This window comes from Lynx rufus, unplaced genomic scaffold (assembly GCF_022079265.1).
Source record: "Lynx rufus isolate CCGP_SWC_20201006 ecotype Redwood Valley unplaced genomic scaffold, mLynRuf1.p SCAF_4, whole genome shotgun sequence".
NCBI lineage: Eukaryota > Metazoa > Chordata > Mammalia > Carnivora > Felidae > Lynx > Lynx rufus.
In genome coordinates this window covers 11469728-11486938 of record NW_025814856.1, presented here as the reverse complement: position 1 = coordinate 11486938, position 17211 = coordinate 11469728, and the positions used below count along the sequence as shown (strand labels likewise).

The window sequence follows — 17211 nt, the reverse complement described above, 5'->3', positions numbered from 1 at the left end:
TCTGAAAACCACGCCCCACCGATCCTAGGTGAAAAGCACATATTTCATTTCTGTAGTTAGTGACCGCAGTGGGTGATGCAAACTGTGACCCCTGATTAATCAATTGAGTATCTCATCACTTTTATGAACACTCAGGCTGTGGCAAAATGCCTGCATTTTGTCCTATGGAACCATCCATCACTTGCTCTGGGAATCCCAACCCTGCAGTATCAGAACCATTTACTCAGGCTGCCTGCCTGATTTTTAATCTTCCCTCCTATCTCCTTTGGGGTTTTGAAAGATGGCTTTTGCCAACATATCCTCTGCTTAGGATAAAGTGCAAGAAAATCCAGAGGAGAAAACTGGAATATTTAATGACTACTACGTAAATCCTGGGCTGGAAGCATTCTTGCACAAAATGGCCAGGAGAGGGTTTTGACAACTGTCTCGTAAAACACCCTAGCCTCATACTGCACCCAAAAAGAAAGACAAAAAGAAAAATCACCCAGGACAGGTGACCCCTCTTATCATGGAGCATTTCCTTTCAGGCTTGCTCTGGGCATTTTGTTTAGATGTTTAAAATCAGTATTGTGGGGGACTGTGAGGAACAGACTGGACAAAAGCCTTCTGAAAAAACAAACTCTCAGGTACAAAGAGTACCATCACGGTAAACACACCCTACACCTAAGTTACGCGTAACCTCCTTTTTCCATACGTGGGGGAATTCAGGTCCTATCTGAATTTCATCCTTGGTATGTACATTTAATGTGTAAGCCAGATTTGACCTCTGCACCATCTCAAAAAAGATCATACCCATTGTGGTAGGTCAGGGTTTCTCAGACTTTCCTGCCCATTAGGATCGTCTGAGGAGCTCTGAAAATTCTCAGTGACTGAACCACCCCAGCCAGCATCAGTGGTTCTTAATGCTCCGGGAGAGTCTAACACCCAGAAGAGCTTGAGAAACTGTGCTAGACTAGCAGTGATGGCCCCCAATAAACCACATCTCCTGGTGTCCATGCCCAGAGTTCTCTCCCAGATTGGGTTTGGCAATGTGACTTGTGTTGGCCAAAGGAATAAACAACACAGAGAAAGGTTCTGGAGGATGAGATGCCACCTTGGACTTTCTGGCCCCAGGCAAGTCAACGTAGCTACACAAGTGAACCACACCACATGGCACAGAACCGTCCAAACGAGCAGTCAATACACAGAAGAGAAATCCTGCCATTTGAGGTCATTCAGCTTTAGACTGGGTAGGCAGGGAGGTGGAATATCTATATTCCACCATCCTGACACGTGCTTTTCACAGCACATCATGCTCACAAACCCCAACTGCTGGCTCAGGGATGGAAAAGGCCTCAAAGTGCCTTTCTGCGAGGCAATGGGGGAACCTACCCAAAACAGCCATTGCTAACGAGAGTCTATTACCTCTCGGGGGGGGGGGGGGGGGGGGGGGCTATATACCACAGGTGAAAAAAACAGGTCATCTACTTTTTTCCAAAGCGAGGGTGAATGGTCATTTTGCAGCATGCACATTCTTTATGTGCAATAAATCCCAAAAGCAGCATTTCTAGTGATAGTCAAACCGCTTATAATTAAGACACTCAGACTTCTATTTAATAACTATTTTTTGCTTTATTCTCTTCACCATATGACAGCCCCAAACCCAACACGATTTTCTTATTCTTACACCTCCTATGTCAACAGAGACTTCCTCCCAATAGTATATGCAGTTTGATCCTCATCAGGTAGGAACACGTAGGTCCTCAAAAGAGATCACGGCTCTCCAGCACCAGGACGTGGGTCCTCCCCTTTGACTGTATTGTACTGTCTGTGCCAGGGCTCTGCCCAGGTCCTGCCACCCCTGAGATGTCCTTAGGCCAGAAATGCCAAGCAGGCTACAAGTTATGTGCCACTCTGAATAAACACAGGGGCTGCTTAGAGCCTAGGGTTGAGGGCAGTGAGGCAGGCAGTGTCCGGGTTCCATTACAAAGAATGCTGTGTTTGATTAGTGATGTCTGCCAGGGCCACACCCTCTAAACTCATCTGGAATGGGGGCACTAGGGGCAGAGGCTGTAAGTCCGCCAGGAGCTCAGACAGGGACAAAGCGTACATTTCATCCTTTCCTTTGGCAGTGGCTCTATTTCCAGGCTGTGTGGTCTTACACACCAGGGGGCTGAGGAGGCATCTGAAGGCCAAGAAAGTACAAGTGGCTTCCCTAGGCTCAGGAAGAAACAGTACAAGCCCCAAGCAGGAGGAAGCTCAGAAGGACAGCTCACGTAGGGCCTCACGGGGTCTGTAAGCTGCCGGCTGTGTTAGCATTACCTCCTGATCCCCTGGAGTCCGTTTTATCCAAGAAAAGATGGCTGGCTGACTGTCAGAGTTAGATGAAGTTTGGGGGCAAAGACCCTTTTCTGTGACACACAGAAATAACCTCAATCTCTGGATAAACTTTTAAAAATCTCTAGTCCGAACTAAAAAAATTTGATCTTCTACTGAGAAACCAAAATAGAGTAAAAGGACAGTCTTACTTTAATCGAGTTCCAGAAAGAGGACACACTGCTTTGGAAAGCACTTGTCTCAGCAGAAGACGCAAGGGTGTGTGTAAAATAATGTTCTTAGAAAACACCAAAGGCACCAAACAGAGCCCCAATTTCACCTTCCATTTCCCCTTGGTGCCACTCCATACCCTGGGTGGGGAGGCTACTTGGTCCAGCTGACTTTGGGAATGTCATAGTGCTCCGTGAGGGTGTCCAGGTGTCTGTTGAAATCCTGGGAAAGCCGAGGAGAAAACCCACATCAGCAGAGTCTCGGGCAGGGCACCAGGGTTGCGAGACACTGCCCACTCCCGCTTTTCCACATCCTGCCTCTCCTTGCTGAGCCCCCTCCCCTCAAAGCCACCCGGTCCTGAACCCTGGCCTCATCCTTACATGACCCGGGGAGGCGTCGCTTCTGTTGGGCAACCCCCCCCTGCCCAACACTCCAATGGCTCCCTCTGCCAGGCTCCTAACCTCTGGGCCCAGCCGGGACCCCACAGAGCCTGGGGTCTTTCCCCCTGGGCACGTGACTTACCTCCACTCTCTGCTTGTGGGTTTTGGATGCTTTCTTCAGGATCCTTTCCATTTGCTGGAGAGAGGAGAGACACGGAGGTTGAGTTCACACACTTGACACAGCCCAGGCCCGCGTGGGGCGGAAGACAGAAGCCCCCGCCAGCTTGGCTCTGGAATGGCTGGAGGTCTCGGGCGTACATCTCGCCCCTCCCTCACCTCTCCTCAGGTTGGTCTGACAGGGATGCCCGGCCACAGCATATCCCACCAGGAACCCAGGTCAGCTGCCCTTCGGTCAGTGTCAAGCAACGTACTGGCACTGACTCGAGTCGACTCCGCTGGGAGCTGTAGGTGTCCTTCCTGCAGCCCTGGGCAAGGGCAGTCTCTTGCAGGCATTCCCATTCCCATTTGGCAGGAAAAGAAAGTCTCGGATGGGGTTTGAAGAAGGGTGAAAAATGAGAAGCGTAGGGGCACCTGGGGGGCTCAGTCGGTTGAGCGTCCAACTCTCGATTTTGGCTCAGGTCATGATCTCACAGCTCATGAGAGGGAGCCTCATGTGGGGTTCTGAGCTGTCACTCGGAGCCAGCTTGAGATTCTCTCTCCCTCTCTCTCTCTGCCCCTCCCCTGCTTGCGTGTGCACACCCTCTCTCTCAAAAATAAAAAAAAAAATAAACTTAAAAAAAAGAAAAATGGGGAAGATAAAGAGCCCAACACGTAATAGGAGCTCAAGGGAACAGATGCTGGTGACACAGTGCCAGGGGGGCTACAAGATCCAGAGCTCCTTGACAATCAGGATTGCAGAATACGTATCGTGCCCCACCCCCCCTTCCTAATCCCCGATGCTACCTAGGAAGAGTCTAGAGCATGCGATGCACGGCCAGACACACCCGGGGCCGCACCTGGCGCTACATGTACTGACCGGGTGACTGTGGCCGACTCTGGCAGTCCCCCTGTGAACCGTGCTGCCTGGTCGTGGTGCCCTAGTGCGGTTCTCCGTCACCATGACTCTGGGCTGGCCCTGTGACTCAGTTTACTTAACAGAACGCAGTGCCAGTGCTGGGCCAAAGCTGTAAGAGCCGGCCGCCTTTGCTTTGCGTTCTTGGAAGTCAACCACCACGCAGGAAGTCTGATGACCTTACTGGAAAGAAAGGACCCGGAAGATGAGACGACACGCGTGGAGGGAGGAGCAAGGAGGCGCCAGACACGTGATGGTGAGGCTAGCTATCTTGGCTGTTCCGGTCCCGCTGGGCCTCCAGCCCCAGCCGAGCTGAGTCAGCCCACAGGAGATGATCCCCGTCACCCACCACCTGGCTGCCCCTCCCTTTCCTTCCCTGCCTCCTCTTACCCTGTGAGCCCACGTGAGGGCTGTGCCTCCTCACGAGAGGCCGCGCTGACGTGGGCAGCTGACATCAGTGCCAGGCGCTCGGCGGGGCTCCGCCTTCCCTCTCCCCACTCCATGCACCAAGTTCACAGGGTGCCTTGTGGGCTGTCACCACCCCCACTTCCCAGAGAAAAGGGGGAGCAGCATGCACAATGGGTGATGGGGCTGGAGATGCCAAGCCCTACCCCTCCTTCAGCCTGGGACTTCCAAGAGCTGTCCAGCCTTCATGCCCGCTGTGCTCCACGGGACACTCGCCCACAAGGGATTCCGCGTTTCCCCCCTTCACCTGCCTCCGCCCACCCCTTCTCCCTTCTCTCCCCTGGTTCAAACCAGATCCACGGCAGCACTTCCGGTTTTCAACACCAGCACCAAAAACGTTCCCTTGACCTTCCACCACCTTCCAGCTATGTGCTTGTTTCCCTGGTCCTCTTGCTAGATCTTCCAAGAGTTATTTCTGCATCGTCTCCACCTTTGCCTTTCCCTACCCTCCCTTGCATCCCCTCTCATCAGCCTCTCTTCCTCCACATTCCAAATGCCACCGACTTCGGGCTCTCGGTAGTCACCCTACAAGACCTCTTGGCAGCAAATGACACTGTTGATCACTTTCTCCTGAAGACACTTTCTCCACTCAGCTCCTAAGGACACCCTCTCCCGGTTTTCCTCCTTCTCGTGAGGGATCCTTTACAACTTCAGATTCTAGACCTCTTCTTTGTCACTGTCTCTCCTCGGAGGATCTCATCCAGTCAGAGGGTCTCCTCACAGCAATTCCAGAACGTTCAGGAGAGGCCCAGACCTCTCCTCCAAACTGCAGATTCAGGTATCACACTGTCCACGAGAATTCTCCATTTGAATTTCTAACAGGCCCTCAAACATAACCTCTCTAAAACCAAGGTCTTTTTGCCCCGCTTTAGAAAGCTGCTTTAGGGGCGCCTGGGTGGCTCTGTCGGTTGAGCGTCTGACTTCGGCTCAGGTCATGATCTCACCGCTTGTGAATTCAAGCCCCGCGTCAGGCTCTGTGCTGACAGCTCAGAACCTGGAGCCTGCTTCGGATTCTGTGTCTCCCTCTCTCTCTGCCCCTAACCCACTTGCGTTCTGTCTCTGTCTCTCTCAGAAATAAATAAACATTAAAGTCTCTGTCTCAGAAATAAATAAACATTAAAAAAAATTAAAAAAAGGAAGAAAGAAAGCTGCTTTAGAGCCTGCTGTCCTTCTTACTGCGGTAAATAGCACTTTCACTTACCCAGCAACTCCTACCAAAAATCGTGGTCATCCCTCATTCTTTCCCAGCCCACACCCAGTCCATCAACTAATCCTGCTGTTCTCGCTCCAAAATCCATCCCAAACCTTATAACTTCTATGGCTTCCAGTACTACTGTCCAACTCTGGGGCGTGCATATATATATATATATATATATATATATATATATATGGCCTGATGGTTACCCCTCTCCCAAGAGGAGTAACACCCCAGCCTAACCTGTGACTATAACCTCAGGGAAGGAAATTAAGTGCATTCGCTTGTTAAACCCTCACCACAAACCCGTTAGGTAAGGACTTCAGCCCCACTTTACAGATGAAGAAAATGAGGTGTGGGAGGTTAACCGACCTGCCCAGAGCTACACCACCACCAAGAAGCGGCAGAGACACAATGGAACCCAGGTTGGTCTTGCCAAAGTCAGTGTGTCTCACCATTTTTTTTTTTCTTATGACTCAATTAGGCCTGAGAGTAAGGAGTTCACTCTTCCTGATGTTACTGGACCAAACACCCCAGACCAGGGTTAGGGTTTCTCAGCATGGACACTTGATATTTGGGGCCAGATCACTTTTTTTTGTTGCAGGGGATTCTATCTTGGTCACTGTAGGACACTGACCAGCATCCCTGGCCTCATCCCACTGGATGCCAGTGGCACTACCCCCACCCCTGCCGACACACCAAGTTTTATCAAACGAAAATGTCTTCGAACATTGCCAAATGTCTTAAGGGTGGAGGTGGGATACAAAATGGCACCCATTGAGAACCACCAACCTAGACTGATTATTCCCTTCCCCTAGATACCAGGCTGAGCTTATCTATCCTCTGCTAACATCTCCTACCCCCTACTGTCCAAATTTACTGTGTTTACTATTAAGCTAAGTGATTTACTGCGGTGCCTGGGTGGCTCAGTGGGTTGAGCTTCTGGCTGTTGGTTTCAGCTCAAGTCACAATCTCACAATTCTTGAGTTTGGGCCTCGCGGGCTCTGTGCTGACAGTGCAGAGCCTGCTTGGAATTTTCGCTCTCTTGCCCTTTCTCTGCTCCTCCCCCTTCTCTCTCTCTCAAAATAAATAAACTTTTTTTTTTTTAATGTTCATTTATTACTGAGAAACAGAGCGAGACAGAGCACGAGCAGGAGAGGGGCAGAGAGAGAGAAGGGGAGACACAGAACCGGAAGCAGGCTCCAGGCTCTGAGCTGTCAACACAGAGCCCGAGGTGGGGCTGGAACTCACAAACCGCGAGATCATGACCTGAGCTGAAGTCGGATGCCTAACCGACTGAGCCACCAGGCGCCCCTCAAAATAAATAAACTTTTAAAAAATATATAAAAGAATTAAAAAAAAATAAACTGCCAAAAAAGTCATCAAAGTAACAGACTTCCTGGAAATTTAGAGCAGGAGGCATGACCATTTAATATCAACAGCTAACGTCAGCTGAACACTGACTTGGAACAAACCAAGTGCCAAATGCTTTACCTGCATGACTTCATTTAAAGTTCCCACACCTTTTAGGCGACAGCACTATCCTAACCCCTCCAGGTAAGTGAACTGAGGCAGAGAGAAAATGAGTTATTAACCCAGTGTCACTAGACAAATGAAAGGCTGCGCTGGAATCCAAATTCGGTCCCCAGCTCTGGCCTCCTTTCAACGCCAGCTCTAGCTTTCTCCTCTGCCATCCACTCTGGCCAGAGGTGCTTCCCGTCCCCGGAGCTCCCCCAGCGCGGACTCTTCCTCCTCCACGTAGCATCTTCTTCCCGGAATGAACGCCTCTCTGACCGCTCGCCACCCCTTCGAGCGTCCCGGGCTGACCCCAATTTCGAGTCGTCAGGCCCTGTCTCTGCATCCACCTCGGGAGACCCAGACCCGCTGCGCGGGGCATCCCCAGCTTCCCCATCCGCCTTACCCGCTTCTCTTGCATCTTCTCGAAGGCTGCCTGGGCCGGGGTTCGCTTGTCCAGGCCACGCCGCTTCTCCTCCTCGTTCTTTTTGCTCGTTCCCATTGCTTCCAGGAGTTTCGCTTTGTCTTTGTCCTTCTTTTTCTTTTTCCTGGGAGGGGAGAAGCGCGGGGGAGAGGAGGTAAGGGCGGATCGCGGGGCAAGGGCTCTGGAACTCTAGAAGACGGTTAAGGGGACAGAAGACAACCTTTCGCGGTACTCTTGGACACTCACCGCTTGGTGACGCCGAGCTCTGCGACGCCTTTCAGTTTCAGGGGCCCCTTTTGAACCTGCTCGTAGGCCGCCATGACACCGTCTGCGATTCCGTAGGTAAACTGCCACATTTCCTGTTTGAGAACGCTATTTCCTCCCGAACGCCCGCCTCACTTCGTCTTGATTGGCTGAGCTAGGAGGTGCGCGTGCGCTCTCGGCGTCTAGAGCTGGGCCACACTTTTCAGTTGTGGGTGGGGCCGGGAGGGCCTGGAGCGACCTCATTCTTTGCATCCGGTCTTTAGCCACACTTCCGGCTTTCAAGTCCGATTCCAGTTTTTCCGGCCTTGGGCCTCGTAGATCTGCAAAGCTGGTTGGACGGAACCCCGTTTCCTAAAATACAGTGGTCTCTTGATGGTTTTGCGTGCACTTGGGGTTCTGTTCCCTTTTATTGCTGTATTTTGAAAGTTTAATAGATAACCTAGTTTTGTAAACCTAATCAGTACTTACAAGTTTTTAAGTTTTTGGGCGATGGTAGCATTCTGTGAAATACATGTCAATGGCATTTGAAAAAAAAAAATTAAATGTAGTCTATTGGGGCTCCTGGCTCAGTCGGTGGAGCATGCGACTTTTTTTTTTTAAGTTTATTTATTTATTTTGAGAGAGAGTGCACGTGTGAACATGATTGGGGGAGGGACACAGAAGAGAGAGAGAGAAAGAGAATCCCAAGCAGGCTCTGTGCTGATAGCGAGGTTTGATCCCACCAACCCCCAGATGGTGACCTGAGCCAAAATCAAGAGTCAGATGCTTCACTGACTGAGCTACCCAGGCGCCCCTAGTATGCAACTCTTAATCCTAGGGTGGTGACTTAAAGCCCCACTTTAGGCGTGGAGCCTACTTTAAAAATACATACATACATACATACATACATACATACATACATACAAATAAAATGTATTCTATTGAGGTATCATTTATAATCAGTAAAATGCACTCATTTTAATTGTGCTCTTTGATGAATATTATCACATTTACACACCTATGTAGTCACCACCACAATCAAGATCTAGAACACTCCATTCCTACAAAGTCCTCTCTTTTCCTTCCCAGTTAATCCCCCCCCATCGTTCTCCCCAGGCAACTCCAAGTCGGTTTTCTCTCACTATAGATTAGATTTATATTTTGTAAAAGCTTTATATACATGGAATTCTACTGTATACATTCTTTTGAGCTAGAGTTCTTTCTTTTTTTAATTAAAAAAAAATTTTGACATTTATTTTTGAGATACAGAGTCCTAGCGAGTGAGGGGAAGAAAGAGAGGGAGACTCAAAATCTGAAGCAGGCTCCAGGTTGTCAACAGAGAGCCCAGCGCAGGACTTGAACCCATGACCTGAACTATGAACTCATGACCTGAGCTGAAGTTGGACACCCAACCGACTCAGCCACCCAAGCGCCCCATGAGCTAGGGTCCTTTCAAGGAGCATAATGGGTTTGAGATTCTTCCTTTTGGGGGGTATAAAAGGTCCAGAACTTGATTTGGAAAGAACAGTCTCTTGTCTGCCTTAGCTGCGACCTACACACCTTTAAAAAACAAAACAAGGGGCGCCTGGGTGGCTCAGGGAAGCATCTGACTTCAGCTCAGGTCATCATCTCAGCCCACATTGTAACCACTTCAAGTTGTGCAACTCATTGGCATTAAATGCATTCACAATGTTGTGCATCTGTTTATTTGCATTTGATTGCAAAAGCTATGCAAACATTATTTGCAGAATATGTAATTAGAAAAGTACTGAGAAGCCCAGAGAAGACAGTAATCACTCCCATCCGGAAATAATGTCTGTTACTGTTTTGATTTCTCTATTTCCAGTCTCTTATTATCTGGAATGTTAAAAATAAAATGGGATTTTATTCTAAAGTCGCTTTATCGCTGACCTTTCCCCCATCAAAATGTTGTGACTGCTTTTGTATGTGGCGTCAAACACGGAGGGAAACAGAGAAGAAACTCCAAATGTCCCATAATCCTCTGCTGACATTAAACATCTATATGCATGCCCATGTCCCATGTGAGAAAAGCACACAGTACAGAAAAAGTTAAAAGAAGAAAGAAAGCAAAAAAGTAGAAACTTCTCTTCCCACCTCTTTCCAAAATGATTAACAATTTCATTTTTATATTTTTCAGCACAAAAGTGTGTATGCCCACATCTGTACATCTGCACAATGTCTTTTTATCTCTGTCTTCAGTTTGTCATCTAGCAAAATGTCTTGGAGCTCTTTGCAAGGCCCCAGACACCTCCACTCACCCTCGTCAAAGGCTGGGTGTCCTGCGGCTGAGTGAGGCCCCTCCCTAATCAAAGCCCATCTAACGTGCCCACAAATCTTAGCTCACTTTTGCAAGTGGCCTGAATCCGTAGCAGTGGAGTCACTGGGTTCAAGATTATGTAGATTTGTGCATTTTCATTTAGACTGCTACTGCCCAACTTGTGCCAAGGACTTTTGAGGGAGCATGGAGGAGGGAGACGCAAGCGTTCCCCACCCCCTCGCCTCCGCCCCCATCAGGCCAAAGGAGGGCACGGTGCCTGACATTTCCAGTTCTGCCTGCAGGGGGCAGCAAGCGACTGCCCAATTCTCCAGCTGCAGGCGTCTTTGGTGTTCCGGAATTGGATGAGGGCGTCCAGAAGGGGTAAGCTCGTTGGTGGGGCCCTCCTTGACCGGATGAGCTCCCCAGGGAAGAAGAGGACAGACTCAGCTGGGGAGGTCTGTTCTGCCCCAGGCAACCTAGGAGCTTTGAAGTTCCTCTCGGGCACTTCCAAGGCTGTGTGCCCTGCAGGAAGTGGCTTGATCTCTTTAACTTTCGCTTTCCTCTTTTATAAGCTGGGGCTGCTGCTGCGCGGCGGCGGCAGCGGCTGATACCCACAGCTCATACTTTGCGTGGATTTACGTGGATCATCTCATTTGCTTCCACGGCCACCCTGTTACACAAACCATCCTGATTTTACAGGTTGGGAGACTGAGGCACAAACTGTAATCCAACCTATGCTGAGTGCTCCATCCTTGCGTTTGTCACCATAGCATGAGGCCATCCGCTGTAAGATGTGTCACTATTTTATAAACTTCGACGACAGCACTTCTCAACCTTTTTTTTTTTTCATTATCATCCCCTAAAGAGAATTTAGTTTAATTTAATTTAATTTAATGAGAGAAGTTAAATGCCAGTGAATAAGTTTTTGTCGGGGAGGACTGAGCTTTGGAGGGCCACGAGCCATCGAAATATCTAAGGTTCTTTCATCCCTTCCCCACCCCTCCCCCGGAACCAATTTTCACCACCTTAGGAGAGATATTGCCCCCATTGATAATTTATGTTCTAAGGAGTAATTGTTCCAAGTAAACTATGATACGGTGCTTTTGCTCACTTAAAAAAACTCTTATTTTGTATCCATTTCAAGAGTCTTGAGGGGTACCTGGGTGGCTCAGTCAGTTAAGTGTCCTACTTCAGCTCAGGTCATAATCTCGTGGCTCGTGGGTTCGAGCCCCGCATCAGGCTCTGTGCTGACAGCTTGGAGCCTGGAGCCTGCTTTGGATTCTGTGTCTCCCTCTGTCTCTGTCCCTCTCCCATTCTCTCTCTCTCAAAATAAATACACATTAAAAAAAAATAAAGAGTCTTGAGATTTAAATACATAGAGATTTTTATTTTATACTACTCCTGTGTATATATACAAAGAAAATACAATAAATCAGTTAAGGTTTTCTAAAACATTTTCATGCACAGAGTATAACTCACTGAAATCACTGGAAAATCAACTCTAAGTTGGTAATGTCTGTGCTTTATCACCCAACATCCCCCTATGTGCCATCAAGGACCCTGGTAAGGAGCATTTCTTTAAAAGACTCTTTGTTTCCAAAGAACAGATTATGGAAAGGGAAAACAGTTATCGAGGATGGAAAAACATGACAAACACCGCCTTGCCCCAAAGGATCAAGGTCAACATTGTCGATGATGTCTTGTAGCTATCAAGTAACTCCGGGTCTGATGTGATGAAGAGGTGACGAGGAGATCACCTCACCTCTGAGGTCTTTCCTGAACCCATAAATCCAGTCCATTCACGAGAAAATGCCAGACAAATCAAAATGAAGGGCATTCTACAAAGTACCTGACTGGTACTCTTTAGGACTATCAATGTCATTAAGAAAAAAAAAAAGACCAAAAACCTAAAACCAGATAAAACAAAACAGACTGAAGATCACGAGCCTAAGGAGATATCATGACGACGTGTAACGTAGGATCCTGATACAGAAAAAAGAACATTATTGCAAGTATATATCCATGTTCATAGCAGCATTCTTCACAAACAGCCAACAGGTGGAAAGACCCCAAGTGTCCATCGACCGGATGAATGAATAAACAAAATGTGATCTATCCACACAATGGAACATTAGTTAGTCTTAACAAGGAAAGAAAATCTGACACCTGCTACAATGGATGAACCCTGAAGACATCACGCCGAGTGAAAGAAGCCACACACAAAAGGATACATAGTGTATGATTCCATTTACATGACGTTTCTAGAACAGGCAAATTCTCAGAAACAGAAAGTGAGATGGTGGGTTCCAGGGACTGGGGGGAGGGGAGAATGGGGACTTGTTTAACGGGGACAGGCTTTCAGTTCTACAACATGAAAAGTGTTCTGGAGACAGAGGGTAGTGACGGCTGCATAACAATGTGAATGTATTTCGTACCACTGAGTCGGGCGCTTAAAAATGGTCCAAATGGTCAATGTTATGCTGTGTGTATTTTACCACAACAAAAGTTAAAAAAAAAAAACAGGGAAATAATACAGAGCGATCCCGTGTACCCTTTTCCAGTTTCCCTCGATGGTGACATCTTATAAAACCCTAGGGCAATGTCACAGCCAGGATATTGACACTGCTACAGGCAAGATACGAGCAGTCCATCATCATAAAGATTGGTCCTGATGCACTTGCGTATGGCCACACCCACCTCCCTCCACCCCACCCTGCACCCTGGCAACCAGCAACCTGTTCTCATTTCTATAATTTAGTCATTTTAAGAATGCTATGGAAATGGAACCAGCCAGTATGTAACATTTTAGGATTGGCTTTCCCCCCCCCACTGAGCATAACTCCCCAGAGATTCCTCCAAGTTGTCACATGTACCCCTTTCATTGCTCAGTAGTGTTCCATGGAATGGATGGACGAGTTTGTTTAACCATTCGCCTGTTGAAAGATTTATGGGCTGTTTCCTGTTTGGGGCTACTATGAGTAAAACGTCCGTTACAGGTTTTTGTGTGAACGTACGTTTTCATTTCTCTGCGATTGCCCAAGAGTGCCAGTGCTGGGTCATATGGTAGTTACGTTTTTGTTTTTACTTTATTTTATTGTAGTAAGAGCGCTTAACATGAGATTTTCGCAATTTTTTTTTTTAAGTAGGTTTCACATCCAGCACGGAACCCAAGGAGGGGTCATGACCCTGAGATCAAGACCTGAGCTAAGATAAAGAGTCGGACACTTAACCGACTGACACTTAACCTTCCCCTCAGCTGCTGTAAACCACCATTATACTTTCTCCTCACATAAGTGGAATAAGTTTTACTCATAGTAGCCCCAAACAGGAAACAACCCAAAATCTTTCTGTGATTTGTCTTTCTGTGATTGGCTTAGTTCACTAAGCAAATGCACTCAGAGGCCATCCAAGTTGTTACATACTGCAGAGTTTCCTTCTTTTTTTTTTTTTAATTTTTTTTCAACGTTTTTTATTTATTTTTGGGACAGAGAGAGACAGAGCATGAATTGGGGAGGGGCAGAGAGAGAGGGAGACACAGAATCGGAAACAGGCTCCAGGCTCTGAGCAATCAGCCCAGAGCCCGACGCGGGGCTCGAACTCACGGACCGCGAGATCGTGACCTGGCTGAAGTCGGACGCTTAACCGACTGTGCCACCCAGGCGCCCCAAGTTTCCTTCTTTATAAGGCTGAATAATATTCCATTGTACGTGCACACCGCATTTTCTTTCTCTTTTCATCCATCAACGGACATTTAGATTGTTTCCATATCTTGGCTATTGTGAATAATGCTGCAATGAACATGGGAGTGTTGTCTCTTTGAGATCCGGATTTGAATTCTTTTGGACGTATACTGGATCATATGATGGTTCTATTTTTAACATTTATTGATTTATTTATTTCGGAACCACAAGTGGAGGAGGGGGAGAGAGAGAGGGAAACAGAATCCCAAGCAGGCTCCTTGACGTCAGTGTAGAGCCTGATGTGGGGCTCGATCTCATGAACCGTGAGATCACGAGCTGAGCTGAAATCAAGAGTCAGATGCTCAACTAAGCCACCCAGGCACCCCTATGTTTTGTTTGAGAGAGGGAGAGAGAGAGCGAGCGAGCACATCCGCAAGTTGGGGAGAGGGGCAGAGGGAGAGAGAGAGAATCCTAAGCAGGCTCCATGCCCAGTATGAACTCATGAGCGTGAGATCATGACTTGAGCTGAAATCAAGAGCCTGATGCTCTAACAAACTGAGCCACCCAGGTGCCCCTAGGTTTACGTTTTTGAGACACCTCCATACTGTTTTCTATAGTGGAGGCACCATTTTGCATTCCCACACCCATGGTGCGCGGGGTTGATATTTCTCTACCTCTTCACTAACATTTATTACCTTTTGCTCTTTTTTGATAATAGCCATCCTGGCAGTGATATCTCATTGCCATTTTGATCTGGTTATTGAAACGCAGTACTAGCGTTATGATTCTGAGTTCTACATCCCATATGGCAAGGGGGGGGGATTGTTGCATCTTATTTATCGTGATGAAGATGGAATTTATCCATACAAAGATAGAATTAATTTACTTATACCATGAGAAATGACTTCTTGGAAATGCAAAAAAGAAAAAAAAATCCCATCATTGGAGCTAGGTGTCAGAGAGGCAGCCTGTTAGCTGTAATTAATGCTTGCTGAGCTCCTGCACAACACCAGCCTTCTCGCTCTCCTCCAACTGTGTCAAACTTACTCCAGCCTCAGGGCCTTTGCACTCGCTCTTCCCACCGCCAGCGACTCTCTTCCCACTCACTATCCCCTCACTACTCAAATATCACGTCACCAGGGGTGCTTTCCCTTCCCAATCTTTTTGGCCCAACCTCATCTGTCTATCCCTGCCCTGTTTTATTTTTCTTCCTGGAACTTAGCACTCCTGACTAATCATATATTTATTTGGTAGCTTGCCCACTGGAACGTGAGCTCTGGGAGAGCACGGCTTTTGTTCACCGATGTATTATCAGGACCTAGGACAGCACCCGAGACACAGTAGGTGCTCAACAACTAATTGTTGATGGAGGGGCCATATAACCAAATCACAGAGTGTCTGATGGGGTCAGGCATAGGAATCTGGACTTCAACCATGAGGCATGGGGAGCAAGGTCTTTACTAATTAGTTTTGTCATTGTCCTCATTTAAAAAAATGTATTTACATGCAAAAATCTCACCCTTTTTGGTGTACGGGTCTATGAGTTTTGACAAACAAATACAGTCATGTAACCAACACTACAATCAAGATACTAAAACTATTTCATCACCCCTGAGATTCACTTGTTCCCCCATCTGCAGCCCCTGGCAACCATTGATCTGTTTTCTGTTCCTATAGTTGTGTCCTTTTGAGTACATCATATAAATGGAATCATCCAGCAGGTAGCCTCTTGAATCTGGCATCTTTCAGATAGCATGATGCATCTGAGGTCCATTCATTTTGTGTATATCGACAGTTCATTCCTTTTTATGGCTGAGTCTATTGTATGGACGGGCCCCAGGTTTTTTTGTTTTTTTTTTTTTTTTATCTATTTCCCAGGTGAAGAATATTTGTGTTGTTTCCAGTTTTGGGTAATTACGAACAGAGTTGCCATCACTCTTCATATACAAATATTTTTAGAAACAGATGTAATTCACATACCATAAAAATCACCCTTCTAAGTGGGCAATTCAGTGGCATTTATTACAGTCACAGTGCTGTGCAACCATCACCACTATCTAATTCTAGAACATTTTTATCACCCCGGGGAGGAAACTCCCCCCACCTTGAGCTGTCACTCCCCATCGCCCTCCCCTGGTCCCTGGCAACCGCTAATCTGCTCTCTGTCTCCATGGATTTGCCTGGTCCGAATGTTTCATACATGTGGAGTCACACATGACAGTGACCTTTTTGTGTCTGGCTTCTTTAACTTAGCACGATGTTTTCAAGGCTCATCCACATAGTAGCATGTGTCAGTGCTTCGTTCCTTTTTATGGCTGAGTAATATTCCACTGTATGAAGGAACCACAATTTCTTTATCCATTCATCTGCTCGTGCACATTTGGGTTGTTTCCATTTGGGGGCTGTTATGAACAATGCTGTGACGAACATTCACACACAAGTTTTTATGTGGACATATAGCTTCACTTCCCTCCACCTCAGAATGAAAATTGCTGGGTCACATGGTAACTCTGTGTTTAACTTCTTTTTTTTTTTTTTAATTTTTTTTTCAACGTTTATTTATTTTTGGGACAGAGAGAGACAGAGCATGAACGGGGGAGGGGCAGAGAGAGAGGGAGACACAGAATCGGAAACAGGCTCCAGGCTCCGAGCCATCAGCCCAGAGCCCGACGCGGGGCTTGAACTCACGGACCGCGAGATCGTGACCTGGCTGAAGTCGGACGCTTAACCGACTGCGCCACCCAGGCGCCCCTGTGTTTAACTTCTTAAAGAATCGCTGAACTGTTTTCCAAAGCAGCTGCATCATTTCACATTCCCACCAGCAGTGTGTGAGGGTTCCCGTAGCCCCACATCCTGGTCAGCACGTGCTATTGTCTGTCTTTTTCGTTACAGGCATCCTAGTGCATGTGAGTAGTATCTCACTGTGGTTTTAATTTGCATTTCCCCAATGACCAGTGATGTTCAGCATCTTTTCACATGCTTACTCTATATCTTCTTTGCCATTTGTATATCTTCTTTGAAGAGGTGTCTACCCAAATCCTTTACCTGTTTTGTTTTGTTTTAATAGACTTTATTTTTAGAGCAGTTTTAGGTTCACAATGAAATTGAGCAGAAGGTACAGGTATTTCCCATATACTCCTGGCCCCTGCACATTAACAGCCTCCCCACTGTGAACATCCCCCACCAGAGTGGTGCACTCATTACAAGCAATGAACTTACGGTGACACATCATATCATCCAAAGTGTACACGAGGCTTCACTCTTGGTGTTGTATATTCTATGGTTGTGGACAAATGTATAATGACATACATCCACCATTACAGTATCATACAGAGTTGATTCACTGCTGTAAAAATCCTCTGTGTTCCATCTATTACTACCCCCACCCCCAACCATCTTTGCCCATTTTTTGATCTGGGCTATTTGTCCTTTT

The 17211-nt window shown here is 47.3% G+C and overlaps 1 protein-coding gene across 1 annotated transcript; it reads right to left on the bottom strand.

Moving 5' to 3' along the window:
* Positions 1-1591: 1591 nt before the first annotated feature.
* On the bottom strand, positions 1592-7933 carry FAM32A (family with sequence similarity 32 member A). Its single transcript, XM_047096112.1, has 4 exons — positions 7824-7933; positions 7560-7701; positions 3049-3102; positions 1592-2748 (listed from the first exon to the last, which is right to left on the bottom strand). The coding sequence occupies exons 1-4, from the start codon at positions 7931-7933 to the stop codon at positions 2680-2682; spliced, it is 375 nt and encodes a 124-aa protein (XP_046952068.1). The 3' UTR covers positions 1592-2679.
* Positions 7934-17211: the final 9278 nt, after the last annotated feature.

Coding starts and splice junctions, on each gene's coding strand:
- FAM32A (XM_047096112.1), bottom strand. CDS start 7,933: ATGTGGCAGTTTACCTACGGAATCGCAGACGGTGTCATGGCGGCCTAC. Junction 7,702..7,823: donor GAGCTCGGCGTCACCAAGCG/GTGAGTGTCCAA, acceptor CTCCCCTCCCAG/GAAAAAGAAAAAGAAGGACA. Junction 2,749..3,048: donor CCCACAAGCAGAGAGTGGAG/GTAAGTCACGTG, acceptor CGGCTTTCCCAG/GATTTCAACAGACACCTGGA.